The sequence below is a fragment of the Venturia canescens genome, chromosome 1 (assembly GCF_019457755.1).
Source record: "Venturia canescens isolate UGA chromosome 1, ASM1945775v1, whole genome shotgun sequence".
Lineage (NCBI taxonomy): Eukaryota > Metazoa > Arthropoda > Insecta > Hymenoptera > Ichneumonidae > Venturia > Venturia canescens.
The window spans coordinates 35,126,088-35,148,879 of NC_057421.1; the positions used below are offsets into that span (position 1 = coordinate 35,126,088).

Below are 22,792 nucleotides of genomic sequence, written 5' to 3' on the forward strand. Positions count from 1 at the left end.
AATGAAGGCACCATGTAAATAAATATAACAATTTATTTTTATTTTATATTGATACACTCGCTGCATTCGGATGGGAGTTCCTCAGCGTTGGTGACTATAATTTTGTTACGATCAACACCAAATTCGTTTAAAATACGAATAGTCCTTGCGTAATGAATACCTTTTCGGAGTATCTCATATTCTCCAGGTACGGTAAGGTCAACAACAGTCGAACCAACTCTCTGTGCATCATCAAGCATCGAAGGCTTTTGCAATTCGTAAAAAATAGCTCCCAGTTTAGGCCAAAGGGGAGCAAATTCATTTGGGTGGAGAGAGCTCTGTTCATTACTGATATTGGCACTTGTAAGAGCCAACGGTTGACCAATCGTTGTGCAAATACTTTGAATGAATTTTGAACGTGGTACTCTAATGCCAACAGTCTCATGGCCAGGATTGAATGCTGGATTGAGGCTTGCTTTTCGTTTTAACACAACCGTTACAGGACCTGGTAATAAATCCCGCAACAGTCGTGGCGTCAGATGATCAGTTTCAGCCCATTGTGTTATTTCATGCACGCAACTTACTGTCACAGCTAATGGCTTAGTTTTCTCACGTCCTTTAATTTCATAGAGTTTGTTGATAGCCTTATTGTTTTGTGCCAATGCAGCGAAACCATAAATTGTATCTGTTGGCACAGCTATTACTTTTTCATTATACAGACAGTTTAGTGCAACAGCGTTACTTCTTGGACCACCAGCAAACCAATGCTTCTCCTCTGGTTCCAATAGACTCACCATCTCTCGTGCTTTCTTCTGATAAAACGCCATTGGGTTCACGTAATTGGACATTTGAGTAGATGTTTGCTTGAAGTTTGCTTGGACATCAAATATCGACATAATTCTGCAGACAAACTTTACTCTCGCCAATTGTGTGAACATTGAGGATTGCAACATTTGTAAAATGTTGTCATTGGCTCATCCGCTGATCTTGTCTGTATTTGCATGAAATAAGCACGACCGTGAGAACACTTCGGACAGCGCTCATCCGTTGCATCCACGTTCTCCCAAGCTGCGCTTCCACCAAGAACGTCGTCGACTTCCTTCAATCTGGGATACGTGCGAGTGCTCACTTTTCTCACTATGTTAAATATGTACGGACATGTATTACATGAGAATCTCAAGCCACTCGTTCCTGTTTCTACCCTGAGTAAGTTTCCACAAGTTGGACAAAATAGGAGCATCCTTCTTGAATCGTTAGTTAGGAACACCTGAGGAATGAATTTCAAATTCATTGGCATTTATTTACATTTCCACAGTACAAAAGTAAAACATGAATTGATCGCAGATTTTAAAATTAAATTTTACAAAAATATTATTACATAGCCATCCAGAGATTGATAGATTCTTGGAAATTTCAATGTCCACACCGGCAGGGTAGTAGAGAAAACATAAATTTACATGCATGGACATGGAAGAGGCCATATGGGCGCATGGCGCATGGCGCATTTGGCTGGGGCTGGGATACGCTTAGTGCTCACCCCGGTCACCGTGGCGCTGTTTAATATACGTGAGCATGCACACACACTGGTCACGACGCTGGGCCGAGTTCGAAAACACCATTCGTGTACCCACAGCCCATGTTATAATAAGATAGGCTGGTATACCCACGAGCGCACGAGACATGTTTTCGAACTCGGCCCTGGGTCATAGCGTGCGCGCACTCTCATACCAATAGAGTATACCTATCCGGAATAAGAGTGTAAACATAATCATTGACTCTATCATTATGATCATTACGACTCTGAACCATTGCACTATACGTAAACAATTGATATCCTAGCATCAGAAAGTGCTACTATTTTATGAAATGGTAACTGTGGTCACAAGAGCTATAATTATCAATATTTTATCCAAATATTCATATAAAAAAAAATAATGATGGAAAAAATCTTTTTTGACGTAAGTATCTATTGAAACTTTACCGATTCTTTTTCTTATTTCTTATATGTGGATCTGGCACAAAAAGAAATAAATTATTGTTACCCTTTTATTGCATAAGTTTAATAAAGATTATTTATTCTTAGAACTAGATACATCGTCTTTATATCTAGGGATCAATTCCTTAGGTTTACTCTTCATTATAGTTCTTTCTCGGATATATTTACATAACTCGTTATGAAAATAATATAAATAATTTCGATTAGTAAATACAGCACAACATTGCTTTCAACAGTTTTATTCACATACAAAAAATCTCCAATCGTCGTAATGATTTTCTTTTTAATTGTCTTTTTCCTTGGATATATTTACATGATTCGTTATAAAAATAATATTTCTTTTATACACCAAAATCTGCAATTTGGTGAACATGATCAAGAGCTATGGAATTGATTTTTGTATAAGATTTCACAAAACTTTGTCAAATCGTTTTCCCTGTAGTGTTTCGTCCCTTTAATCTTTTACGACTGCCATCCGTCAGTTTTTTCGTAAGCTGAAATTTGTTTTCAAAATTAAGACATGGAATATAAAAAAATGATAGAAATTAGACTTTCAAATTTCATCTTTCCTTCTATTGAAATGAAAATTTATTCTTGCACTCAATGCCATTAATTAATGGAAATTATCATTAGAGGAAAAGCCAAATATCATTCAATGATAATTCCAATAAAAAGTCTTTCACTATAACTATGCACGTTCAAGTTTTTAAACTATGTTTTCATTTTTATTAACGTACCTTATCACTTCGTAGTTTCGTTTTTTTCGTTTTACGCTGTTTGCCGTTGTTTTCCTCCAAATTAGCCTCATTCTCTTCGTTCTCTATAACGTCCATTTCGTCAAACATCTCATCATATTCCACATCACTGTTTCTTTCATCGTCGGTTATGCGGAGATCATCATCGTTCTCGATCTCGATTTGCGATCGTTTAGCAGCTCGTTCTTTCGTTTCGATTTTCACTTCGTCCTCGTCGTCCATTGAAAAATTAGAACGCAAGACCATGGAGCTCAAACGGGACGTTAGATACATCTGAATGAAGACATTTGAATGTTCAATTCGTATCGCAGCGGTGAAGCGTAAAAACATCTCAGTAAAATAAAGATTGAAATACCTTTTTTAAAAGCGCTTTGGTGTCCAAATGGTGTATACGAAGATATCGATCAAGACCGACGCTTACAATGTATGGTTTTAATTTAGAACAAGCTACTGACGTTACGCTACCGACAAAATCTTTGTACGTATTTAAAATTTTTCCAGGTTTGCGTAAATCGACCAGTTTCATAATGCCTTTTCCAGATCCAACAACGATATGCCTGTGCAAACATTTCGGTAATAAAAGATAGTGGAGTTGTAAAATTGTGTTCAGGTTAAATATACCTTGTCAGAATGAAAATGCTTGTTTTTCTATTACGTAACGAATATTATTATGAATTATTAGTGACTAATAATCATTTTGGTGATTAGTAACTTACTCCTCTCTTGAAGCAATAGCGAGTGTCGTTAAGGCTTCATCTTTCAGTTCCAAATTTATGACTGGTCGTCTCTGAGCTATATGATCGTACAGACGAATCTAAAAAATTAAGTATTCACACAAATTAAGTGAGAGAGAAATTAACATTAGAAGCATAATCGAATGTGCATTAAATAATTATACATGCCATTAAATAGGATATCAGTAAAACAGATGTTTCAAATATGTATATCAAATGACAGGGTAGCGGCTCGACACCAAGTTAAAAAACACAAGACAACGCGAGCACTGCCACACTTTTACACATGCAAATATGCTGGTTTTGAGATGTCATTGCGTTTTTAAAGTGTTTAAGTTACAGCATAATAGAAAAGTGAAATAATGTTCATTATGGAACATTCCAACAAAATTGAGGTTCGATTTTTGGAATTAATACCAATATCACAGCTGTATTTAATGGAACTCGATGATTCAAAAAATCAGTAGCATTGATGAAAATATTCTTTTTTGCACACAACGTATTCAGTGATAACATACAAAAAATTCTTAATTCTTATTTACCAAAAGATATAGTAATATGCAATATTATATATAGTAAACTACAATAGTTTAAATATTTTTCTCTACCTAGAAACGATAAGTGGAAGAAGTATATCAATTGCAATTGTTTTAAAATTTTAATGGTGATTTTTCCACTTAGCATACAGATGACATATACTTCAGTACATTGGTGATTGTATACATACATACATGTCCATATCTGCTGCTTGTGACAATTCTTGATGTACGAGGAATGAATCCAATGTCTGAAATCCACAGGGGTACTTTGAGTTCCAGCCAGTCATGTCGAACATTTTTTTCCTCAAAAACTCTTTTGTGTGTCTCCAAATCAAACAATTGCAGCTTGTGTTCTTTGCCTCCTGTGGCTATGATATTTTTATTTACAGGAGATTGTCTCATTCTCTCCAAATTTTCACCTGTTTCCATTGAAGATTCGTTTTCACCTTCAAATCTCCATAATTTTATGTGACCTGATTCTACGGCGGTTATGATGGCACTGAAGTTAGAAAAAAATATGAGTTTGTAATTTTTTGTAAGTATTAATGGATGAATGTTGTGAGCAACTTACTCATCATATCGTGCGAGTCCTTTGATATTTCCTTTACCAATGTCGCAAACAAACGAGGTTGTAAAGGCACCACTCTCCGTATCGTAAATTTTAACACTAAAATTTTCAGGAAACGAATCATTGATATGCACTGTTATAATCACCAGAGTATTACTATTTTACTTTCATGATGAATTACTTATTTATATGACCTCCTATCTCCTTTAGATCCACAGGCGAGTAAAATTTCTTTTTCAGTCTCATCGGCCCATGTCATTGAGGTTACTTCATGTTCCGCTTGTATGGACATTAAACTTCGTATATTCTTTGTTATGCATGTTTTTTTATCGATTTTTATACCTTTAAAAACCCCCGATTTTCCTCCCACAAATACATCAAAATCATTCTTATAAGACATCGCAATTTAATTTTTTTCAACTTGACAAGCATACAAAGTTAAAAACCTCCCGTGCTCCAAACAATCAAGTGCCGCCATGCGGTATATATAGGGACATAGGGGGGCAAGGGAGGATCGGAACTAGATTAGCCGAAAATGCGTTTTCACTATTTCCGGTCGGCTGAAAGTCACTATAGACGGAAGAAATGGTAACCAAAGGAATAAGAAAAATGAAGTCAGATAGTTCTAAATACTAGGCATAGATGTCGTAGTAAGCGTTTTCGTCGAAAAAAAAAAAATAATTCGTCGATGAAGTAAATTTGTGTGGGGCTTGTGGATTGTAGGATTGTGGAGTGGATTGTGGATCTGTAATTATTAGTGAATCCAAGATGGTGCTGGAGAGTACTATGATATGGTAAGTTCTCTGATATTTAATACTTCATTTTATAATTTGCTTCTTTATCCCGAAATGAGAAACTTATAAATTTATGTTAGTGCAATTTATTTTTTATATATGAATTTATTCATAATTTTTCGAGTTCTCACTTCACATTTTCATCAGGACATTTTCATCAGGGTGACAAGGCAAAGTTGAACGGCTTCGTGTCAACATAAAGGGCTTCTGGTTGTTTCTATGTTAAATGCATGTCAACCTCTTTTTAAATAACCTTTAATGACATCTAATATTCATTTTTCACCGTAAAACCACAATTTCCTGAGATACAGAATTATTTTGAAAACATTTAATTTGCAGGTTAATCATTGCTACATAGCAATTTACCTGAAAAGATCAATTGCTCAAAAATATAAGTGAGATTAATTTTTGGGAAATTCCACAAATCATTCTGAATTGCTGAAACGTATATTTCCCTTGGTCCATAAACAAACTTTTGATGCAGATTATGCATTCTCAACCAATAATTATTGCGTTTACAATAATTTTACAATAACTTGTTCAACTTGAGATAATTTTATTTACTTTTGAAATGTTTTTATTTTTTTCTTTTGAAAATGTATTTGAAATGTATTATATTTATCTTCATTGATTAAGAAATATATTTATTCTAAACCAGAGCATACTTTGATTATATGAAACAGGAGATTATCAGATATAAACTACCTTATATCTGATACAATACACTTATAAAAACACTTATAAAATTTGAAATCAACTGATGTGTTGTGAATTATTCAGGAAATGTAAAAAAGATTGTTGCAAAGTGACTAATCTTTGAAATCAGAATGTAGATCAGCATATCGGTTGGGAAATTTGTATTTGCCATAAACAAATGATGAACATTGCTTTGTTCTATTTTCAGTGTCGACAACAGCGATTACATGAGAAATGGTGATTTTCTACCGACCCGTCTGCAAGCTCAACAAGACGCTGTTAATTTGGTGTGTCATTCAAAGACTCGAGCCAATCCAGAGAACAACGTTGGCCTGATAACCCTGGCGAAGTATGTAGTAGCTCAAATAACAAACCAGTGAAGATTTTTACCATGAGTGCTTGTATTCAAATAGGTGTGACTCTTCTTCCAGTGTGGAGGTATTAGCGACATTGACTAGTGATGTTGGCAGAATTCTGTCAAAATTACATCAGATTCAACCAAATGGCAATCTTAGTCTCATCACAGGAATAAGAATTGCGCATGTATGTATTTTTTCTCCTCCTTTTGACAGTAAACAATGAATACCGTTTAAACAAATATTTATTAGTTTTTGGAAAAACTTAAATGTGTCCATAAATATACTTAAAACTCCAATTTTTTTTAGTGAAAACAATTTGACCATTTTTTTGTTCCATAGAGTTCCATAGTCTGAATCTTTATTGCATGTGGCTTATCAAATTGATCCTTTTTTACCATTTTGGGGAAATTATTCCAAATAAGATGAACGTTCTTGTGACTTTCCTCTGTTGCTAATAGATAAAATGTTTATATCAATGTTCCTCTGTAGTTGGCTCTTAAACATCGTCAGGGAAAGAATCACAAGATGCGAATAGTAGCGTTCGTTGGAAGTCCAATCGAACTGGATGAGAAAGAATTTGTTAAACTGGCGAAACGTCTAAAAAAGGAGAAAGTAAATGTTGACATAATCAGTTTGGGTGAGGAGTCTGTGAATAACGACTTGTTGACGGTATTTATCAACGCTCTGAATGGAAAAGATGGAACTGGAAGTCATCTTGTAACTGTACCACCGGGACCCCATTTATCCGAAGCTTTGATTTCATCACCAATTATACAAGGGGAAGATGGCATGGGAGCAGCTGGAATGGGAGGGGCAGCTTTTGAATTTGGTGTGGATCCTAATGAAGATCCCGAACTTGCATTGGTAAGAATATCAAAATTATTGAATTTCTAATAAATTACCTATTGATTAAACTATAACTATTTCCTTTTTCTTTCCGACCGTAGGCACTTCGAGTTTCGATGGAGGAACAGAGGCAGAGACAAGAAGATGAGGCACGACGAGCCCAAGCTACCGAAGCAGCGCCAGCAAAACCGGAAACAATCAAAGAAGCACCGAACGAGGAAGCTATGCTCAAACGTGCTCTGGCAATGTCCCTCGGAGGAGCTGAAGAAACCGTGGAAGTACCAGAAGTTACTCCTCCCAGTACCACTGCAAATGTGCCTGATTTTGCTCTCATGACGGAGGAGGAACAAATTGCATTCGCCATGCAGATGTCGATGCAAGATCAACGTGAGTAGTTGAGAATTATCATAATTTTTGAAAATATGTTTAGTAAAAATTCAATGTCAATTATACATCATTTATTTATTGTGAACTTACAATATTTGCAGAGGACTTCGAAACGCACAGAGAAGAAGCGATGGAAGTTGAGGACGATTATTCAGCCGTCATGTCCGATCCTTCATTCCTTCAGACAGTTTTAGAGAACTTACCTGGCGTTGATCCTCAGTCCGAAGCCGTCCGCGAAGCCGTCAGTTCCCTGCAACAAAACAAGGACAAAGGCCAAGACAAGGAGAAAGAGAAGAAGTGAATTGAGCCAGCTTATCGCCTTTAGCGTGTCATTTTTTCTTTCCTTTGAAAAAAAAAATTACATTTAAATATCATTTGATACAATGAGTGATTACTCTGTATAATCATCGTGGATAATCACGCTGCTTATATATTGAATAAATAATCGATACTGTCATAAAACTTGTTCTTACGTATTGGTTTTGTAAACATAAGGGAGTAAAGTTATAAAAAAATCGTACCTTGTTCAACCAAAGTAAAAAACTACTGGATTATTTGATAGGAACGAAACAAAACGCTTCAACGTTTTTTCCGTGCTGCTCAATTTTTTTTTGTGGTAATTTGCCTCGTTCAAAAAACAAGATATTATTTTAAAATGGCGCGCGTTTCTTCTGAGGCGTATAAACGCGTTTATCGGTGTAATTTGCGACCTCTAGCGAGGCGGTTTGTAGAAGAAGCAACAGCTGATCATTCCGTGTGTGTATTCGGAAACGGAAAACATAAGTTTTCAGTGACTTAGTACTTTGCATTGTGGTTTTTTTTTATCAAAGGAGTGTTTTCATTGAACTCTAGGCACGCATGTATAGCTCGTTAAATTTGATGAATCAAGGTAATTATAACCTTCTCTTTAGAATATTCATTCATTTGTCAAATGTTTAATGTTTAAGAGGTTGTGAGATTCATACCTATATTCGTTTTCGATTGCAATAAACAGGTTTTCGGCGCGTTATACAAACTCGCCGAAGTATGAGTAATGTTTTAGAGGGCAAGCCGATGGAAACGTCGATAAGGAAAAAGTTAAGCGCAGCATTAAATCCACAGCATCTTGATGTCTTGAACGAGTCTTATATGCACAATGTACCAAAAGGTTCAGAAACTCATTTCAAGGTTGTCGTGATTTCAGAAAAATTTGAAAACCAACCTCTTATCAAGGTGAGATCTTAATTTTTTAATATTCTATTCTTTATTTAAACCTCTCTATGATTTTCACAACCCTATGCTTTCAGGAAATATTGATATTTTATCAGAAAAGGCTATTAGAAAATTTTGGTTTTTCTTTGAGTCAAAATCACTAAGAAATAAATATTTATGCTGGAGAAGCTGAATTTGTATTTGTGTTTAGAGACATCGCATGGTCAATGAATTGCTGAAAGAAGAATTGACATCCGGAGTTCATGCTTTGTCGATTGTGGTGAGGTCTCATAATGAACTAGTTCTGTACATTTATATTATCAATCCATGGATTATTTACATAATTTTAGTTATTGTAGAACTGCTATGAGCTCCCTTGCTTTCTTCATTATTATTGACACAACCAATTTAATTGTAATTTATTTTCTTCTATAATCACATATCCTTTTTTTGGCTTTCTTCATTTATAATTTCATGCCTCCACCATTTTGAAAATAATCGGATATAAAAGATTTTGTATGTTCCTAATAATCATTTTTTACATCATTCTGAATCTTAATATCTTTTTTGTTAAGGCAAAAACTCCATCGCAATGGGAAGATAGTACAAAGACAGTGGAGTCAAGTCCAGCATGTAAAGGTGGATTTGGAAGATAAAACTTATAAACTGATGAGTGTATAATGAAATAAGAAAAAAAAAACAAAATTTTACATTTCTCGTATTTTATTTCATGATTGTTAAATCGTGAATGAAAAATGTTTTTTTAAGAACGATTGAATTTCAAAAAAATTCATAATCGAACAAAATATAAAGTGTGGAACAGAAAATAGGTATTAATGTCATAAAGAAAAAGTGTCTAGTCTCAATTTTCCTTCGTTCTCTGAAAGATACAGCATATCGGCCATTGATTGTTCTGACATTGCCTCCTCAGCTTTTTCGCACATCTGTAAAATAAATCGATCAATTATAATTTCACGGATCAATAAACAATATTCATAACAGAACACAGTAATAATTGATTTCCCTACTTCATGTACATTTTGAATATTTGATACGAATATGCTATGATAGCATAATGAAAGTCTTTTAAAATAGTAAAATAAACAGGAAAATTTAAAATCATATTTTCTATTGTACTCACTCCTCGATAGGACAAATCGTTTGGGGCGTATTTGAAATTTGGTCCAAAGTTAACGGAAACAGTGGCGCTTTTGTGAATTGATATAGTTGGAAAATAGGCTCCTCGATTCAGATCAATGAAGGCATTGCCCTGTGATAGGCCGTTTTTGAAAAATATTATTTTACTGTCGGACAGAGGTTTTAAAGCTTTCAAAGCTTCCGGGACCTGATCCTTTTCCTCGTAGTACAAGTGGCTTTTAAATTTGACGAGCGGCTGAAAAAAATGAACGGCGGTGACTATTTACCGAACGTATAATTTTTGACTGAAGCTGTTTATTTCTTGAGACTCATTAACTTTGCTTTCTCTTTTTGCTTTTCTGACGAGTCGATGTGTTTTAGCTCACCCTGTCTTTGTAAGTATTGGGTATATGCGTGGCATCGTAAGTGTCGGGTAAAATGATGAGAAAACCAAGAGTATCGCCTTCACCGTATCCGGAGCTAAAATGCTTCCCACGACTCTCATGAAATTTCGTTCCTTTTCTGTTAAAAAAAAAAAAGAAATCCATGTTCTCTCATTTTACACGACTCAATAATCTCGCGATTATCATTTATGTTTTCATTTTGCAAAGTTGAACACGCACCTAGATCTCCAAGAGTAGCCGAATTTGTCGTAACCAAGAGGGGCTTGCAAATTAGCATATTCTTGTCCCCAGCCTAGCCTAGTTGCAGACCCTTCAGGCATTTCCTCTATCGTGGCCTCCCAATACCACGCACCACGATTCACACCTAATAATTCAGTGACGAACATCGAAAATCAGAATAATTCGTCATCGAATTGGGTTTCATGAGTATTTTTTTAGACTTACAATGTGTTGCCCTTATCATGCAATATCCCTTTTCTCCAGTAACAGCAAGACGATCTTCCGAGACTCGAAGTTGAGGTGCACGATCGTGAAGAGCTAATAATACTGTACTAGGACTGAGGGCTCGATACAACCATCCGGGTATTGGTTTTCCTGCCCAATCACTGCTCTCATCGAATTCCTTTTTTTATGTACAATACAAAGAAAAAGAAAAATTTTACATTCCTTTTAAACGGTGTGGAAAATGATGTGGAGGAAAAATCCTGAGACGCCCTTTTCAAACTCTCATAATTTGCCCTTTTTTAAATATTGTCAAGATGAAAGATTGTCACTAAAGATTTTTTTTTGTAGATTTTATGTCCTCTCTAGGAGACAGTCTGATCGAAAAAGGTCTTTAGAATATTAGACTGAAAATTTGGTTCAAAACTTAAGATAATGAATTACACTTTCAAAATGAATTTATTTGTTGGTATTTTTCTTCTACTTTTGATGAAATATATTGCACCATATTTACTTGTCTGAAAGGAGCATGCGGGTCGGGTTCGGCTAAGATATAACGATAACCATCCTTGTTGAACGGATGCTCGAGCGGATAACCGTGAGCCGGTAATTTCGGAGTGGACATATCGGAACCTCGACCTTTTTTCCCCGGTCCCGCACCTGTCCCTTCGCCAGGGAATTTTCGCTTCGCATTCCGACCACGAAGTCCGGTTCCAAGAGGCGCTGGATTCATTTAAAATTGAAAAAAAAAGTTAATACCATGATAGAAGTATGAATCGGATTTAGTGAAAAATAGGAAAAAATGTATTCCTGTGACATTCGGAATGGCTCGGTGTATCAATTCATTTTTTATCGTGGACTCTGCAGAGTGAAAATTCAGTTTTCGAATTTTATCTGAAAAACCTTTTTTCATTTTTGTGAATGAGTCAATGAAAATGTGTAAAAAATGATATTTTTCATAAGTGTTATCAATATTTGTTTTTTCATTATTGGTACATGACAGTTTTTCTATTTTACTAAAATTAAATATTTGTAAATCTATCGATCGGTTATCCGTTCTTACATACCTTGTTTGGTCATTACAATACATTTGAGAAGAAAACGAATGTGATAACAAGAATTTGCTAGACACAGTACTCGAGTGAATTGCGATAAGATAAGTGTTGGATAATGTCCTTGCAGGTATTTGAACTTTACTCATCTGGGATTGAAGCACGCGGGGAAAAAATATTTTGAAAAAAAAAATAATTCTGGTACAACAAAGAAAGAAGCAATAATTTGAATTCCTTACCAACATGCTGAATCCCCATTTCTGTGATTTTCAAATGGCCTCCTTTGATCATAGCCTCGTAATTCGGCTTTATCAGAACCAGGTCGGGGGTCGTCAAGCCAAACAATTGGCCATCTGTGTTGTTTTCATCCATGGTGAATAGTGTACCAACATCTTTGAGAAGCGCTCGGTGTATCTACGGAGCCAAGTGATCGCAATTTTCGCGATGAAAATTTGTAGAATTATAATGAATCATTAGATTGATTTCAGAGAAATTCTTCCGAATGCATCTCAAATTCGTCCGATTTTTTTAAGCAAAACAAACGTGGACATAAAAAAATATAAATTGAAAAATATTCGAATATGACTACAGGGATAATTGAAAATTCACGTGTTAGAATTTGGTAAAAGATTAAGATGGTAAAGGTACGTGATCTATCAAGAAATATATAGTTCAACGGTCAAAACTCTGACAGTCTTCCTCTGTCACTTCCTATTCAACTTGAATAAATAATTGACTTATTAATTGGTATTAAATTTTTATCTATGTGATAATACCGTAGCATGCCATGACTGAGTGACTCTGCGAGGCATTGTTGTCATGCTTTCCCAGTGACATTCTATGAAAGGAATGATATCTTTGTCCTTATGAAAGAATGTCCTAAGCTCTGGTTCTTTCTGTCCATCTTGAAGGAGATTCGCTATGGCTGTTACGCACATTTGAGGGAAAGCTGAACAAAAATAAAGTATAGGATTTTGATATTGAACGTTTCCTATTGAAGGAGTAACAAATATAAAAATAATTATGAATTATGTTGGTTTAACTGCCAGTCTAATAATTGGTTGAAAAAATTCGTAATTTTTTTTACTAATTTTGATTTCAAATTTGTTTTAAAATAATTTCAGAATAATTGTTTATATAAGTTCATGAAAAAATGATTTGAAAACTATTAGATAAAACGTTTCGATCGTTGTTTGTAGTAGACAGTGAAAGGTCTCAGTATTGTATTTCACAAATGTTCCAGAGAAAAAGAAAAAATCAATCCAGTACGATTCATGTAAGATTGTAATATTAATACTTACGAGCTTGATTTTTCTTAAAGTTCTCTAAGCCAGTGGGTGAACAGTTTTTGCACATGAAAACATAGTTCATCATGAATGGAACAATATTCCCTAGCTGATACCCAATACAAGATTCATGGAACCATCGAGAACAACTGGCACATAAGAGTTCTGCTATATTGAGATTTCTATCCTTTCCACTGGAATTGGAGTTATATTATTATTGTAATAGTCGTGTGTGAGTTTACAATATTACGGGGATAACACGAACAAAGTTAATTTCATACCAATAACAATTGGCAGAATCACTGCCGTTTCCTCTTCCATTTATTTTATCAACAATATTATCTTCAGATTTTGGTTTTGGTTTTGTTCTGTCTTCCAATTTGAGCTTCATTTTTTCCTCATTCGAATGATTCTCTGGTATATCATTTTTATCATCGCTGTTAATGAATAACCAATGAATTAATATTCAAATACTGTTGATTTTATTTTTTTTAATGTAGCTAGAAAAAAATCATAGTTTGTCAGAAATTTTTTTGTTCTATACAAATTGGCTATCTCCAAAATCAATGCATAGAAAGCAATGGAGTAGGCAGTATATCAAATTTAGAAATAATTGATTCTTTGAAAAAGGTTGAATTTTTTTTAGAAACAAGAGCAATTTCCAAAATAGGTATGGTTGATATTTGGCCAAAGAGAATAGAAAAAAAAAGAAAATGATGGTTCAATGTGTTAAAAAAGATATATTTTTTTATTTTATCGATCTAAGTGTCTTTAAAAATTATATTCACAAATCGAAACAGTCAACAAAGAAAGAATTCGTTCGCGATTCGGTTTATTTACTCTGTGTTCGATTGCTTCATTGATTAGAATGGCAAATTTCATGTGACATTTTTTTATTTTTATTTCTACTGATTGAGAACAAATAAGATAAACGTGAGTGCTGAAAACAAATAGCTATTATTATCGTTGTTATTCTGGTAGGTGAAAACATAACCTTAAAGAGTAGGTTTTCGAGCTAAATGCTGAAACAACTCTAACATCTTCATTAAATTGGTTTGGGATACCGAATATTAAATCACAGTGCTACCTTTTAAGTTTCTCTTCGGACATTATTCGTGAATAAACAAAATTATAATATTCTAATTATAAAACCCCGAAAACAACGATTGTCGGTTGTGTGTTTTGTTGGACACTGAAAAATACAGATTCCACCGGGACAACTAATTTTTGGCCGAAGTTTTATTCTGCGACGAACGTCGACGTCGAATGAAAATAATTCAAGAAACAACGAATTCGAAATATCAGAGGAAAGCCTAAAGTCGGGGTCTAGTTCCAAATGTCAATACAGATGTCGCTAGAGTTGTTTTCTTCGAAAGATTCGACGACAGAGATTTTCTCGATTTTGTTGGTATTTGAATTCAAGAGTTGGTTTCGTGTTAAACGACACACACATTACAGTTCGACCAGAAACATTTCTACCAAAATTTAATTCTACCTGAACATCTATATCAAAATTCATCTACACCCAACAAATCAAGTTTCATATTTCTACCATGACCAAATACTAACCCTTAACAACTGCACCATTAATTTAATTTTGATTGCACAGCTACCACATATCAACTCCACCAGAACATTTCTATTCGTAAATGTATAAACTGTAACGACTGTACATGAAAATAAATAATTTTAAAAATGTCCACCAGAAAATATTTCTACTCCAAAAATGTTCTATCATATTACGTCACTACCTCACTTTTTTTGGTGAAGCAGTTTTCCAGGTTAAAAATAAAAAAAATATTAATTGAAATTTGATAAAAATACCTTAATATATAAATATTAATATATAAAGCACCTAACGCACGGTCCTAAAGCCATGGGGTTGTCGGCAAGCGAAGACGGACAGTCAGTAAATCTACTCCATAGCGGATAGTTTGACACAGTTCCGAGCTCGATACAGTTTCTGTATCACTTTGAAGTCGCGCAGGCAAGATTCCATGCAGATAAGTCGGAGTTGCAAACGCTGCACGCTAAGCAATGCACGCAACGCGTATAACCGCAGCTATGTACAGCATTACGAATAGTTTTTACTAGTCAAATGCTAAAACAATAGGACGCGAGCAACCGACCACGCGTGCACGCACGCGGGCACACTCGATTCTCTATGAAACGGTGGTACAGGTTTTGTCACTACAATTGTTTCTGTTACTCGACATATTGGCTTATCCATTTGCGCAAAAACGGTTTTCTGGGGAAAAAACCTAGGGAAGAGTAGGCAAAGAAGAAAATAGGGATATGTTTTTTCGTTTATGTTAATTTTCGTATTCAATCGGTCGTACAATTAAATAACGAATTTTTAATATAACGCGTCAGTATAAAGTTAAATTTTTGGTGAATAAAAACTCAAGTTCATTCACGAAAAAAAGTCCAGCGGAAATATAACTTTGTGATAATGAATCGCGATTACGATTTTCTGCGATACGGTGAAGTGATAATAAAAGTTGAAGGTGAAGTGATAAATTCCAAACATGGGAGGACGAAAAAACATTGGAAGAAAAGTGTGTTGAAAATATGTGGAAAGTTCTTTATGATCAGAACCATGGAGCAGGATAAGAGAATCGTAGAGGTAGAGGGAGAGCGAAAGGATCGTAGAGGAAGACGGAGAGGGAGAGGATCGTCGAGGAAAACGGGGAGATCGCAAGGATCGCGGGAGAAAAAGGTAGGAAGAAGATCGAGGCCCGTTCCTGTAACCGTGAGTAACTACACCAACGATTTTTTTTTAATATGAGTGCGCGAAATATGAAAAATGATTTTCATGTTACAAATGTAGACATTCTACAGATTGAATGATCAAAACACGTGAACGTCAGGATGACGTTTATAGATATTTCATGGAAGTATTTTTTTCAAATAATGAACCGTTAGATATAATATTTTCATATTATTTATTTTCATGATACAGTCGTTGCGATTTATAGATTTACGAATAGAATGTTTTGCAGAATTGATATGTGGTAGTTGTGCAATCAAATTTCGGTTGAAATGTTTCTGGTAAAGATGCAAATGTGTCTTTACTCGACTGTCAACAAAGTTGAGAATCTCTGTCGTCGTTCTTTTATCTTTATCGAAGAAAACGACCGCAGCCACATCTGTGTTAACATATTTGTAACTAGACTCGGATGTTAGGTTAAATTTTTGGGTACATTCTATACTTGGACGCTGAGAGCGTTAATAGCGTTGTTCGATTTGAAGTGAACGCGGTGACGCTGGTTGCGTTCACATCATGTTCGACTTGGTGCGATTACAAAATGGCGGAACCAACAAGTGATCTTGTTCTTTTTCAATTACTCGATGAAATAACACTGGATTCATTGAAAAGTGAAGACAGCGAAACAAGCAGTAGTACGATAACAGAGATAACAAACGATTCTCTCTGTGGATGCGTTCAACCATTTGAACGTTGGGAGCGTTGAGAATACAATTCTAAACGCACCTATCTAACCGTTTGTAGCGTTTACAACGTCAAGTCGAACGCAAAATAGCGCTATATTAACGCTGTCAGCGTCCAAGTAGAATGTACCCTTAGTTTCACACGTCGATATAGACGGAAATGATAACAAAAATACGAGAAATGAGAGGTACCAGGAATGGTCAAGAGATGTCATGGCGGACGAATCAAAATGGCGACGACGAAAAGCTCAGCGCTGAAGATTCAAAAAAATATGGCTCGTTAATTCTAGTTTTATTTTTGCCACGTACATAAGTCTTAGGAAATTTGTTACTCTCACTCATTATTTTTCCTAATGTTCGCTTCGCATTCCGGCTTTTCCTCTATTCTTGTTCGTGACTTTTATTCAACTTTTCTTCTGTTATTAAAATGAGAGGAGTACCGATGAGAGGGGTGAGGGTTAAAATAGCATGAAGGCTGCTACAAGCGAGCGACACAGTCGTGACGTCAATTGTACTCGGCGTTCGTTCGGACGAGGTCAGGTGGTCAGGTGCAGGTCGGTGCAGGTGCACGCATCAGGAGGTCATCATTCGCGGTCGGAAGGCCGTGGCGCGATGGGAGAACGAATTTCTTTCGGTGAAATTGCTGGTTACATCCTTTCTTCTTTTCTTTTTTACTGCTTACCCGTTTTTCATTGTCCATAAATTCCCCCAATTTACCGAAAAATTGGACAAATGTATAAGCACATGTGTACACGTTATCGATTTATTGGCTATCGAGTCTATACAAGAATTGAACTGAAATTGGAACACATACGTAACTTTTCACTTTTCAGTGTAATCTGATTCATTGGGAATCGCACGAATATCCTAAGAAATATATAGTGACAGATCTAAAAGAATATATTCATGAGGTTAGGGGACGAACATTTTATGGCCTCTTTTTTTGGGAAAATATGTTTTAGGCATATTATTTGAGCAATACATGTACTGTGCGGTTGTAATAGCTGTTTGAACGTGACATATTTGTGGTACATTACATTGCGTCATTGCGTGTCTTATGCTGAAATTAATGAGATCTTACATAAATCATGAGCTTCGTAATTAAAGAAAATCACATGCCAATTTTACCCCCACCACGGCGAATCGTTTCATTCAGAGAAAGTATAGTCTCGGCGAGAGCCTCAGGCCAGCAGACGAAAGAGCTGTCAATGTACTTGTCCCGAGACTCTTGATACTCTTTGAGTTCATTGCGAATGAAAGGCAATTCGATCGAATTCATTCGTGTGAATGTTGTTCGGCGAGCTCCCTTTAGATACAAACGTGAAAGAAATTAGTTCAAATTCATCATTCGTTTGACTACCGCGTTCCGTAAAGCTCGTGATTATAAGCTTTTCGTGGAAGGGAGAATTCGTCGCGTTACGCGAGTAAGAGAGAGATTGCGCAGCATAGACGCCTGGAACGTCGGCGCGGACGAAGTTCCTTCATCTTTTCTCGTCGTGACTCATGGTAGTCGCATATACGTAGTTTCAACGAAATTTTGCTTCGAATAAAAAAATTTGATGTCGCGCAGACATCATATAATGTACACTATTGACAGGTCATGCGAGTTTCCCGCATATGCACGGGTCCATTTTTTATGTTCTGCTGTTCAAATTTTTACAATGAAAGCTTGAATTCATTTGACGAATAAAATAAACGATGATAATCTGATATTTCGGTGGTTCTTTATCGCAACGGCGATTTATCTGAGCTACCTGGCGATTTACGCTAGAAAGCGCTTTAGCGCAGCCGCGAAATAGAAAAGGAGGGAGAGACTATCAAGAATATCTCTCGGGTTTAGGATATCGTACGAGCCAGTACGAACGAGCTTTCTCGCGGGGGGGTTTTCGAGGGGTGGTGAAGTTTAGTTCACCGTTTTTGACGCTACGTGGCGCTTCGAAGAGCCTCCGAGGGTCGCAACCGAGCGAGTGAGGAGGAAAATAGTTTCGGGAGGGAGAAAAAGCGCGGGACCGTAAAAGGGTGAGGTAGTGATAAAGAGTAAGAGTAAGAGAGAAAGGAGAATATGGAAGCGCCTGTTGGGAGAGGGGGAAAGTAGCAGTGAACGCGAGGAGCGCTCGTAGCGCTCGGCAGGGGCGACGGGAGTGGAAAACGGAAGAACCGCGCGCGCGTTAGAGAGGGCGCGCGCCACTACGTCAGGAAAAGCTCCGAGCTTATTGGTCCCGGTCCATTGTTGCGTATTGATTGCTGCAGAGTGGTCTAGTGTGATATGCTAGTCGGGATCACTTGGTGGTCGTCGTGGTCGTAGTGCTCTCCGTCGTCGTTGTCGCCGTTTTCGTCGTCGTCTTCGTCGTGGCCGCCGCCGTCGTTGTCGTCGATCGTCGTCGAGTACGAAAACGCGTTAACATTCGTCCACGCGACCAGCGACGAGCATCCGAGTTAAATAAATAAATAAATAAATAAAGCAGGGTTGGAAAAGCGAGTGGAAGAAATAAACGATGGGAGGAGCAATCAGCATGAATTAAGTGAAACTATTATAAAAAAAAGATCGTCTCAAGAAATAAAAACGTTTTGTACGGCTCATACGACAATGCCGCGAGAACCAAGTGATGACTATCGAAAAATGAGATTAATACGAATACGTGTGCTATTTCGTTGAATATAAAAGAGAAAAGAAAAACAAGTGAACCCCAGCGTTTGAGAAAAGAACGAGAGATACATGACACAAATAAAGATTCCGCGATAAGGGAGGCGAGTGAGGTAAGGCCACTGCTCTCGAGTCCCGATCAGCACCCGAGAGGAAAGCCAAACTTAATAGAAAACCGCACTCGCGTCTTCATTGGACCGGGGGAAAAAACTTGGGAAAAATTCAAACAAAAATAAAAACAATTGGGGAAAAAGAAAAACTCTCGTTGCGTTCGAATCTATCACCAGCTATGTGTTTTCCGGTGGTCGATGACGATTCACGGTTCAAGGGTGATGCGATAAAAAAAAGGCAAAGATTACGTTTGCAGTGTCTACCACGTTACTGACAACCCTGATTCGGTGTCGAAAAAAGTTTAATCGAAGAGTTCTCGATGCTCCTTGGAATTTGTGTAATTGAAGAAAAAAATATGTAAAACAAATGATTAAACATAGAGAGGAGAAATACCAAAAAACATTATTATTAAAATCATCATTTTTATCATCGTCGTCGATAAAACCATCGTTTTCTTGGTGTGCTTCCCCACCTCGCAGTGTGGAACTTACGTTACTCGAGGATGAAATATTTTGAAAGCGAAGCAGTCGAAAGAAAAGTGTTCTCGTTGATCGGCTTTAAACGTTAAATATAATACGAAAAATATAATCTCGAGAAGAGACAAACCGTGAAATAGATCGATGCGAGGTGCGGATAAATTTTTCGTGCGTTCCAATGAAAAATTCAGATATTTAGTTTTATCGATGAAAATCAATTATTCGTAACAAAGAAGTGAAGAACAAGAGCAAAAGGGAAGTAAACACACACATACACACACACACATAAGTGATATTTAACCACCTTTAAAGTGATATTAATGAATAAGAAGGATCAGGTGGTATTTTCTGTTTCGTGAAATAAGTGTACCGAGATAAATAAACAAGAATATCAAATATTTTTGATTTTGTCGTCGCACGAAAGAATCGTTTTTCCCATTTTTCTTTCTTTCGTTCGTTATAGTGGGAGGAGGGCCGGCGCGAGGGGAGAATGTTGAGGTGGCGGTGATTTTGGTACTTGTTTCGCGTACAAGTGTGCGTGCGTACGTGTCTGCGTGTGTGTTGTTTTGGCGTTCGTCGTAATAAAGTTGTACCTTGGGTGCTCGCTGGCCGGGGAGCTGCCGCGATCTTTTGTCGCGCGGTTCGCTCTCCCATTGTTCAATGATGAAGCATCCTCGCATAAAAGGTGCAACGGGTTTGGCTGGTATTAGGTATAGGGGCCGGTGAATGTACGATACGGGAGGCAGAGATCTGCCGGTATGACGTACGACGAGACGACCGAGCAGACTCAGGATGACGGCTGCCTCCACGAACGGAAATGGTGGTGCTTCGTACTATCGAGCATTTTCACCTTCCTCTCTGGGCTGCTGATCGTCTTGCTCTGGCGGGCGTTTGCCTTTCTCTGGTGTCGAAAGGAGCCTGAATTCGCTCCAAATGACCCCAAACAGAAGGAACAGAAGGCCGCCCGCCAGAGCAAGGAGTTCGAGGGGACCTTCATGACCGAGGCCAAAGATTGGGCTGGCGAGCTCATTTCCGGTCAAACCACAACAGGACGTATCCTTGTAAGTCTCATTTTTATTATCTTATCAAAAACCCCCCTGCATTTAACGCGCTTCTAAATACGCGACGTTTTTTATTTTTTTAATATATTCATCACTTGCATGACGCTGAAGTTTGCAACGTTGGAGTTCGACGAAATTATGTTAAAAAACTCTCAATAATTCCAGCAAATCTCCAATTTTGTTCCCTCACGAATTTGCAAATCGTCGTTTTTCATCATGCACCAAATAAGTCATTGGTAAATTACAAATGTTTTTTTTTCCTTCATTTCGTTGGACTCCAACGTTGCAAACTTCACCGTCGTTCACTTGCTTCCTTATTTTTTCACTTTCGGACACCCAGTTGCCCAAGTTTCGCTAAATCTCAACGATGCGAACTTCGATCCCCATGGGCCCCTTTGTTCTTTTCTATTCTCACACATAAATTTATTTCTGGCCGACTATTTGTCAATTTCGAAAAAAAATCACATTTTTCCTGCTGTCTGAACTACTTTTTACTTGAATTTAAAACATGAAACAGAATCGTTTTTCTTTTAATTCTATCTCGTCTGTAACGTCACATTTCTTACGCCAGAATCGTGAAAATGTTTTTTTTTTTTTTTATTCAATATTCAAATTCGTTTATTGCAACCAATGGAATTGAACTTATCGTCTGTTCGCCTGTTCAAGAAATCCTTGCGGAACCTCATGGCCCGGATTAGAGTGTCGTGGAATTTATTGCTTCGGTTTTAAGCGGCGCAAGATCAATTGTCCAATTAAATGAAAAGTTTGATTGCTACATTGATCGTAATGAAATTGCTGTGTAAAGCGATGTGTTTTTAGAGTAGAACCGATTCGACAGCCTTGTTTACACGGTGACCTCGTCATGTGTAATCGTATGTAATATGTACGTGGGGAATAACGATCCGTCTAATGATACAATATTCAACAGGGATTTCTCTTGACCGGGATAAAATTATTCGCGGGATGACAACACGTTTACATTGCATGAAAAATGTTTGTAATTCTGATTCATTAATCGTTTTCTAGGGATTGGATCATTGAAAACGATGCTTCATTAGACAGATAGGCACAATTTAACAATCGTTTCGCAGTTCCAACACTTCGTTTTTGTTGAAAAACATTACCGGGAACGTCAATTCGAAATTAATGAGTTTTTTGCTAAATTAATAATGACGCTGAAGTTTCCAACGTTGGAGTCCAACGAAACGATCGAAAAAAACTCTCCAATAATTCCAGTAATTCTCCTATTTTGTTCCCTGCCAAATTTACGATTCGTAGTTTTTCAAGCTGCACCAACGATTCGTGAAATAAAAAATTGGTGAATTACAAACGTTTTTTTCGTTCATTTCGTTGGACTCCAACGTTGGAAACTTCAGCGTCGTAAATTAATATTATTTTTGAGCGAAGATAATAATATTTCGTCGAAAATGAAAGGAAAAAGCCTGCTAGTTCGGTCGAGGGGGAAAAGTTCATTGTTTTTGGTGATAGAAAATTGAAAAATCGATGAACGATTTATTTTGAGTTTATTTCAATTTTGGAAGCGATCGGGGTTGCGATTTTTTTTTCTGGCGATTTGGCAGTTTTTCAGATTCTTCTCACTAATGCGTCGATGAAACTGTCGTTTGAATGACGCTGAAGTTTGCAACGTTGGGGTCCGACGAAACGATCTGAAAAAGCCTCGAATAATTTCTGTAATTCTCCAATTTTGTTCCCCGTCGAATTTGCAATTAGTAGTTTTCAACCTGCACCGACAATAAAAATTGGCGAATTACAAACGTTTTTTTCGTTCATTTCGTTGGGCTCCAATGTTGAAGAGTTTTTTTCTGACGTTTATCCCACGAATCTCTTGAAACTTGTAAAATTTTCAAACTCGTCGGTCGTCTTTC

General features: G+C 36.7%; 6 protein-coding genes across 42 annotated transcripts in view; 3 read left to right on the forward strand and 3 right to left on the reverse strand.

Moving 5' to 3' along the window:
• Positions 1–15: 15 nt before the first annotated feature.
• Positions 16–1,072, reverse strand: Tcs1 (Threonyl-carbamoyl synthesis 1). The gene has a single exon (XM_043433760.1). The coding sequence runs from the start codon at positions 930–932 to the stop codon at positions 39–41; it is 894 nt and encodes a 297-aa protein (XP_043289695.1). The 5' UTR covers positions 933–1,072; the 3' UTR covers positions 16–38.
• A 1,126-nt stretch (positions 1,073–2,198) lies between these two features.
• LOC122419319 (WD repeat-containing protein 74-like) lies at positions 2,199–5,055 on the reverse strand. Of its 2 annotated transcripts, none has more exons than XM_043433757.1 (7): positions 4,766–5,055; positions 4,575–4,670; positions 4,196–4,502; positions 3,447–3,544; positions 3,086–3,287; positions 2,713–3,003; positions 2,199–2,469 (listed from the first exon to the last, which is right to left on the reverse strand). In XM_043433757.1, the coding sequence occupies exons 1-7, from the start codon at positions 4,969–4,971 to the stop codon at positions 2,398–2,400; spliced, it is 1,272 nt and encodes a 423-aa protein (XP_043289692.1). In that variant the 5' UTR covers positions 4,972–5,055; the 3' UTR covers positions 2,199–2,397. The 2 variants fall into 2 exon arrangements, with proteins under 2 accessions (XP_043289692.1, XP_043289693.1); XM_043433758.1 differs by having other exon boundaries at positions 4,753–4,952.
• A 188-nt stretch (positions 5,056–5,243) lies between these two features.
• Rpn10 (regulatory particle non-ATPase 10) lies at positions 5,244–8,115 on the forward strand. 2 transcript variants are annotated; one of them, XM_043420510.1, is made up of 6 exons: positions 5,244–5,365; positions 6,270–6,410; positions 6,475–6,604; positions 6,910–7,284; positions 7,368–7,653; positions 7,755–8,115. In XM_043420510.1, the coding sequence occupies exons 1-6, from the start codon at positions 5,340–5,342 to the stop codon at positions 7,952–7,954; spliced, it is 1,158 nt and encodes a 385-aa protein (XP_043276445.1). In that variant the 5' UTR covers positions 5,244–5,339; the 3' UTR covers positions 7,955–8,115. The 2 variants fall into 2 exon arrangements, with proteins under 2 accessions (XP_043276445.1, XP_043276454.1); XM_043420519.1 differs by having other exon boundaries at positions 6,493–6,604.
• Positions 8,116–8,401: 286 nt separating this feature from the next.
• On the forward strand, positions 8,402–9,848 carry LOC122411599 (bolA-like protein DDB_G0274169). 2 transcript variants are annotated; one of them, XM_043420531.1, is made up of 4 exons: positions 8,402–8,542; positions 8,648–8,865; positions 9,056–9,124; positions 9,420–9,848. In XM_043420531.1, exons 1-4 carry the CDS (start codon positions 8,512–8,514, stop codon positions 9,498–9,500), a joined length of 399 nt encoding a protein of 132 aa, XP_043276466.1. In that variant the 5' UTR covers positions 8,402–8,511; the 3' UTR covers positions 9,501–9,848. The 2 variants fall into 2 exon arrangements, with proteins under 2 accessions (XP_043276466.1, XP_043276475.1); XM_043420540.1 differs by having other exon boundaries at positions 8,679–8,865.
• Positions 9,257–14,417, reverse strand: ash2 (Set1/Ash2 histone methyltransferase complex subunit ash2). The gene is made up of 11 exons (XM_043420497.1): positions 14,252–14,417; positions 13,446–13,601; positions 13,180–13,358; positions 12,655–12,827; positions 12,118–12,292; positions 11,341–11,549; positions 10,830–11,007; positions 10,605–10,749; positions 10,368–10,503; positions 9,986–10,237; positions 9,257–9,788 (listed from the first exon to the last, which is right to left on the reverse strand). Exons 1-11 carry the CDS (start codon positions 14,272–14,274, stop codon positions 9,684–9,686), a joined length of 1,731 nt encoding a protein of 576 aa, XP_043276432.1. The 5' UTR covers positions 14,275–14,417; the 3' UTR covers positions 9,257–9,683.
• A 4,426-nt stretch (positions 14,418–18,843) lies between these two features.
• The window catches only part of slo (calcium-activated potassium channel slo), a 100,297-nt gene continuing 96,348 nt past the window's right edge, over positions 18,844–22,792 (forward strand). For 13 of the 34 annotated variants that reach the window (XM_043425653.1, XM_043425644.1, XM_043425510.1 and 10 more), the window contains exon 1: positions 18,848–20,906. In XM_043425653.1, coding sequence (XP_043281588.1) covers positions 20,604–20,906 — 303 coding nt within the window. In that variant the 5' untranslated portion in view covers positions 18,848–20,603. Of the gene's footprint in view, positions 20,907–22,792 lie in introns of all 34 variants that reach the window. The other 21 variants (XM_043425534.1, XM_043425526.1, XM_043425517.1 and 18 more) reach the window with 5 other exon arrangements.

What these genes read in the sequence shown, in the direction of transcription:
- Tcs1 (XM_043433760.1), bottom strand. Translation starts at nt 932, where the DNA reads ATGTTGCAATCCTCAATGTTCACACAATTGGCGAGAGTAAAGTTTGTC.
- Rpn10 (XM_043420510.1), top strand. Translation starts at nt 5,340, where the DNA reads ATGGTGCTGGAGAGTACTATGATATG. An exon ending in GGCCTGATAACCCTGGCGAA is followed by an intron (nt 6,411 to 6,474) that starts GTATGTAGTAGC and finishes GTATTCAAATAG; the next exon opens with GTGTGACTCTTCTTCCAGTG. An exon ending in GATGTCGATGCAAGATCAAC is followed by an intron (nt 7,654 to 7,754) that starts GTGAGTAGTTGA and finishes CAATATTTGCAG; the next exon opens with AGGACTTCGAAACGCACAGA.
- LOC122419319 (XM_043433757.1), bottom strand. Translation starts at nt 4,971, where the DNA reads ATGTCTTATAAGAATGATTTTGATGTATTTGTGGGAGGAAAATCGGGG. An exon ending in CCAAAGCGCTTTTAAAAAAG is followed by an intron (nt 3,004 to 3,085) that starts GTATTTCAATCT and finishes GTCTTCATTCAG; the next exon opens with ATGTATCTAACGTCCCGTTT. An exon ending in CGAAACTACGAAGTGATAAG is followed by an intron (nt 2,470 to 2,712) that starts GTACGTTAATAA and finishes AACAAATTTCAG; the next exon opens with CTTACGAAAAAACTGACGGA.
- LOC122411599 (XM_043420531.1), top strand. Translation starts at nt 8,512, where the DNA reads ATGTATAGCTCGTTAAATTTGATGAATCAAG. An exon ending in GTTAAATTTGATGAATCAAG is followed by an intron (nt 8,543 to 8,647) that starts GTAATTATAACC and finishes TGCAATAAACAG; the next exon opens with GTTTTCGGCGCGTTATACAA. An exon ending in TTCATGCTTTGTCGATTGTG is followed by an intron (nt 9,125 to 9,419) that starts GTGAGGTCTCAT and finishes TTTTTTGTTAAG; the next exon opens with GCAAAAACTCCATCGCAATG.
- ash2 (XM_043420497.1), bottom strand. Translation starts at nt 14,274, where the DNA reads ATGTCCGAAGAGAAACTTAAAAG. An exon ending in AATGGGGATTCAGCATGTTG is followed by an intron (nt 11,550 to 12,117) that starts GTAAGGAATTCA and finishes AAATGAATCCAG; the next exon opens with CGCCTCTTGGAACCGGACTT. An exon ending in CCAATACTTACAAAGACAGG is followed by an intron (nt 10,238 to 10,367) that starts GTGAGCTAAAAC and finishes CATTTTTTTCAG; the next exon opens with CCGCTCGTCAAATTTAAAAG.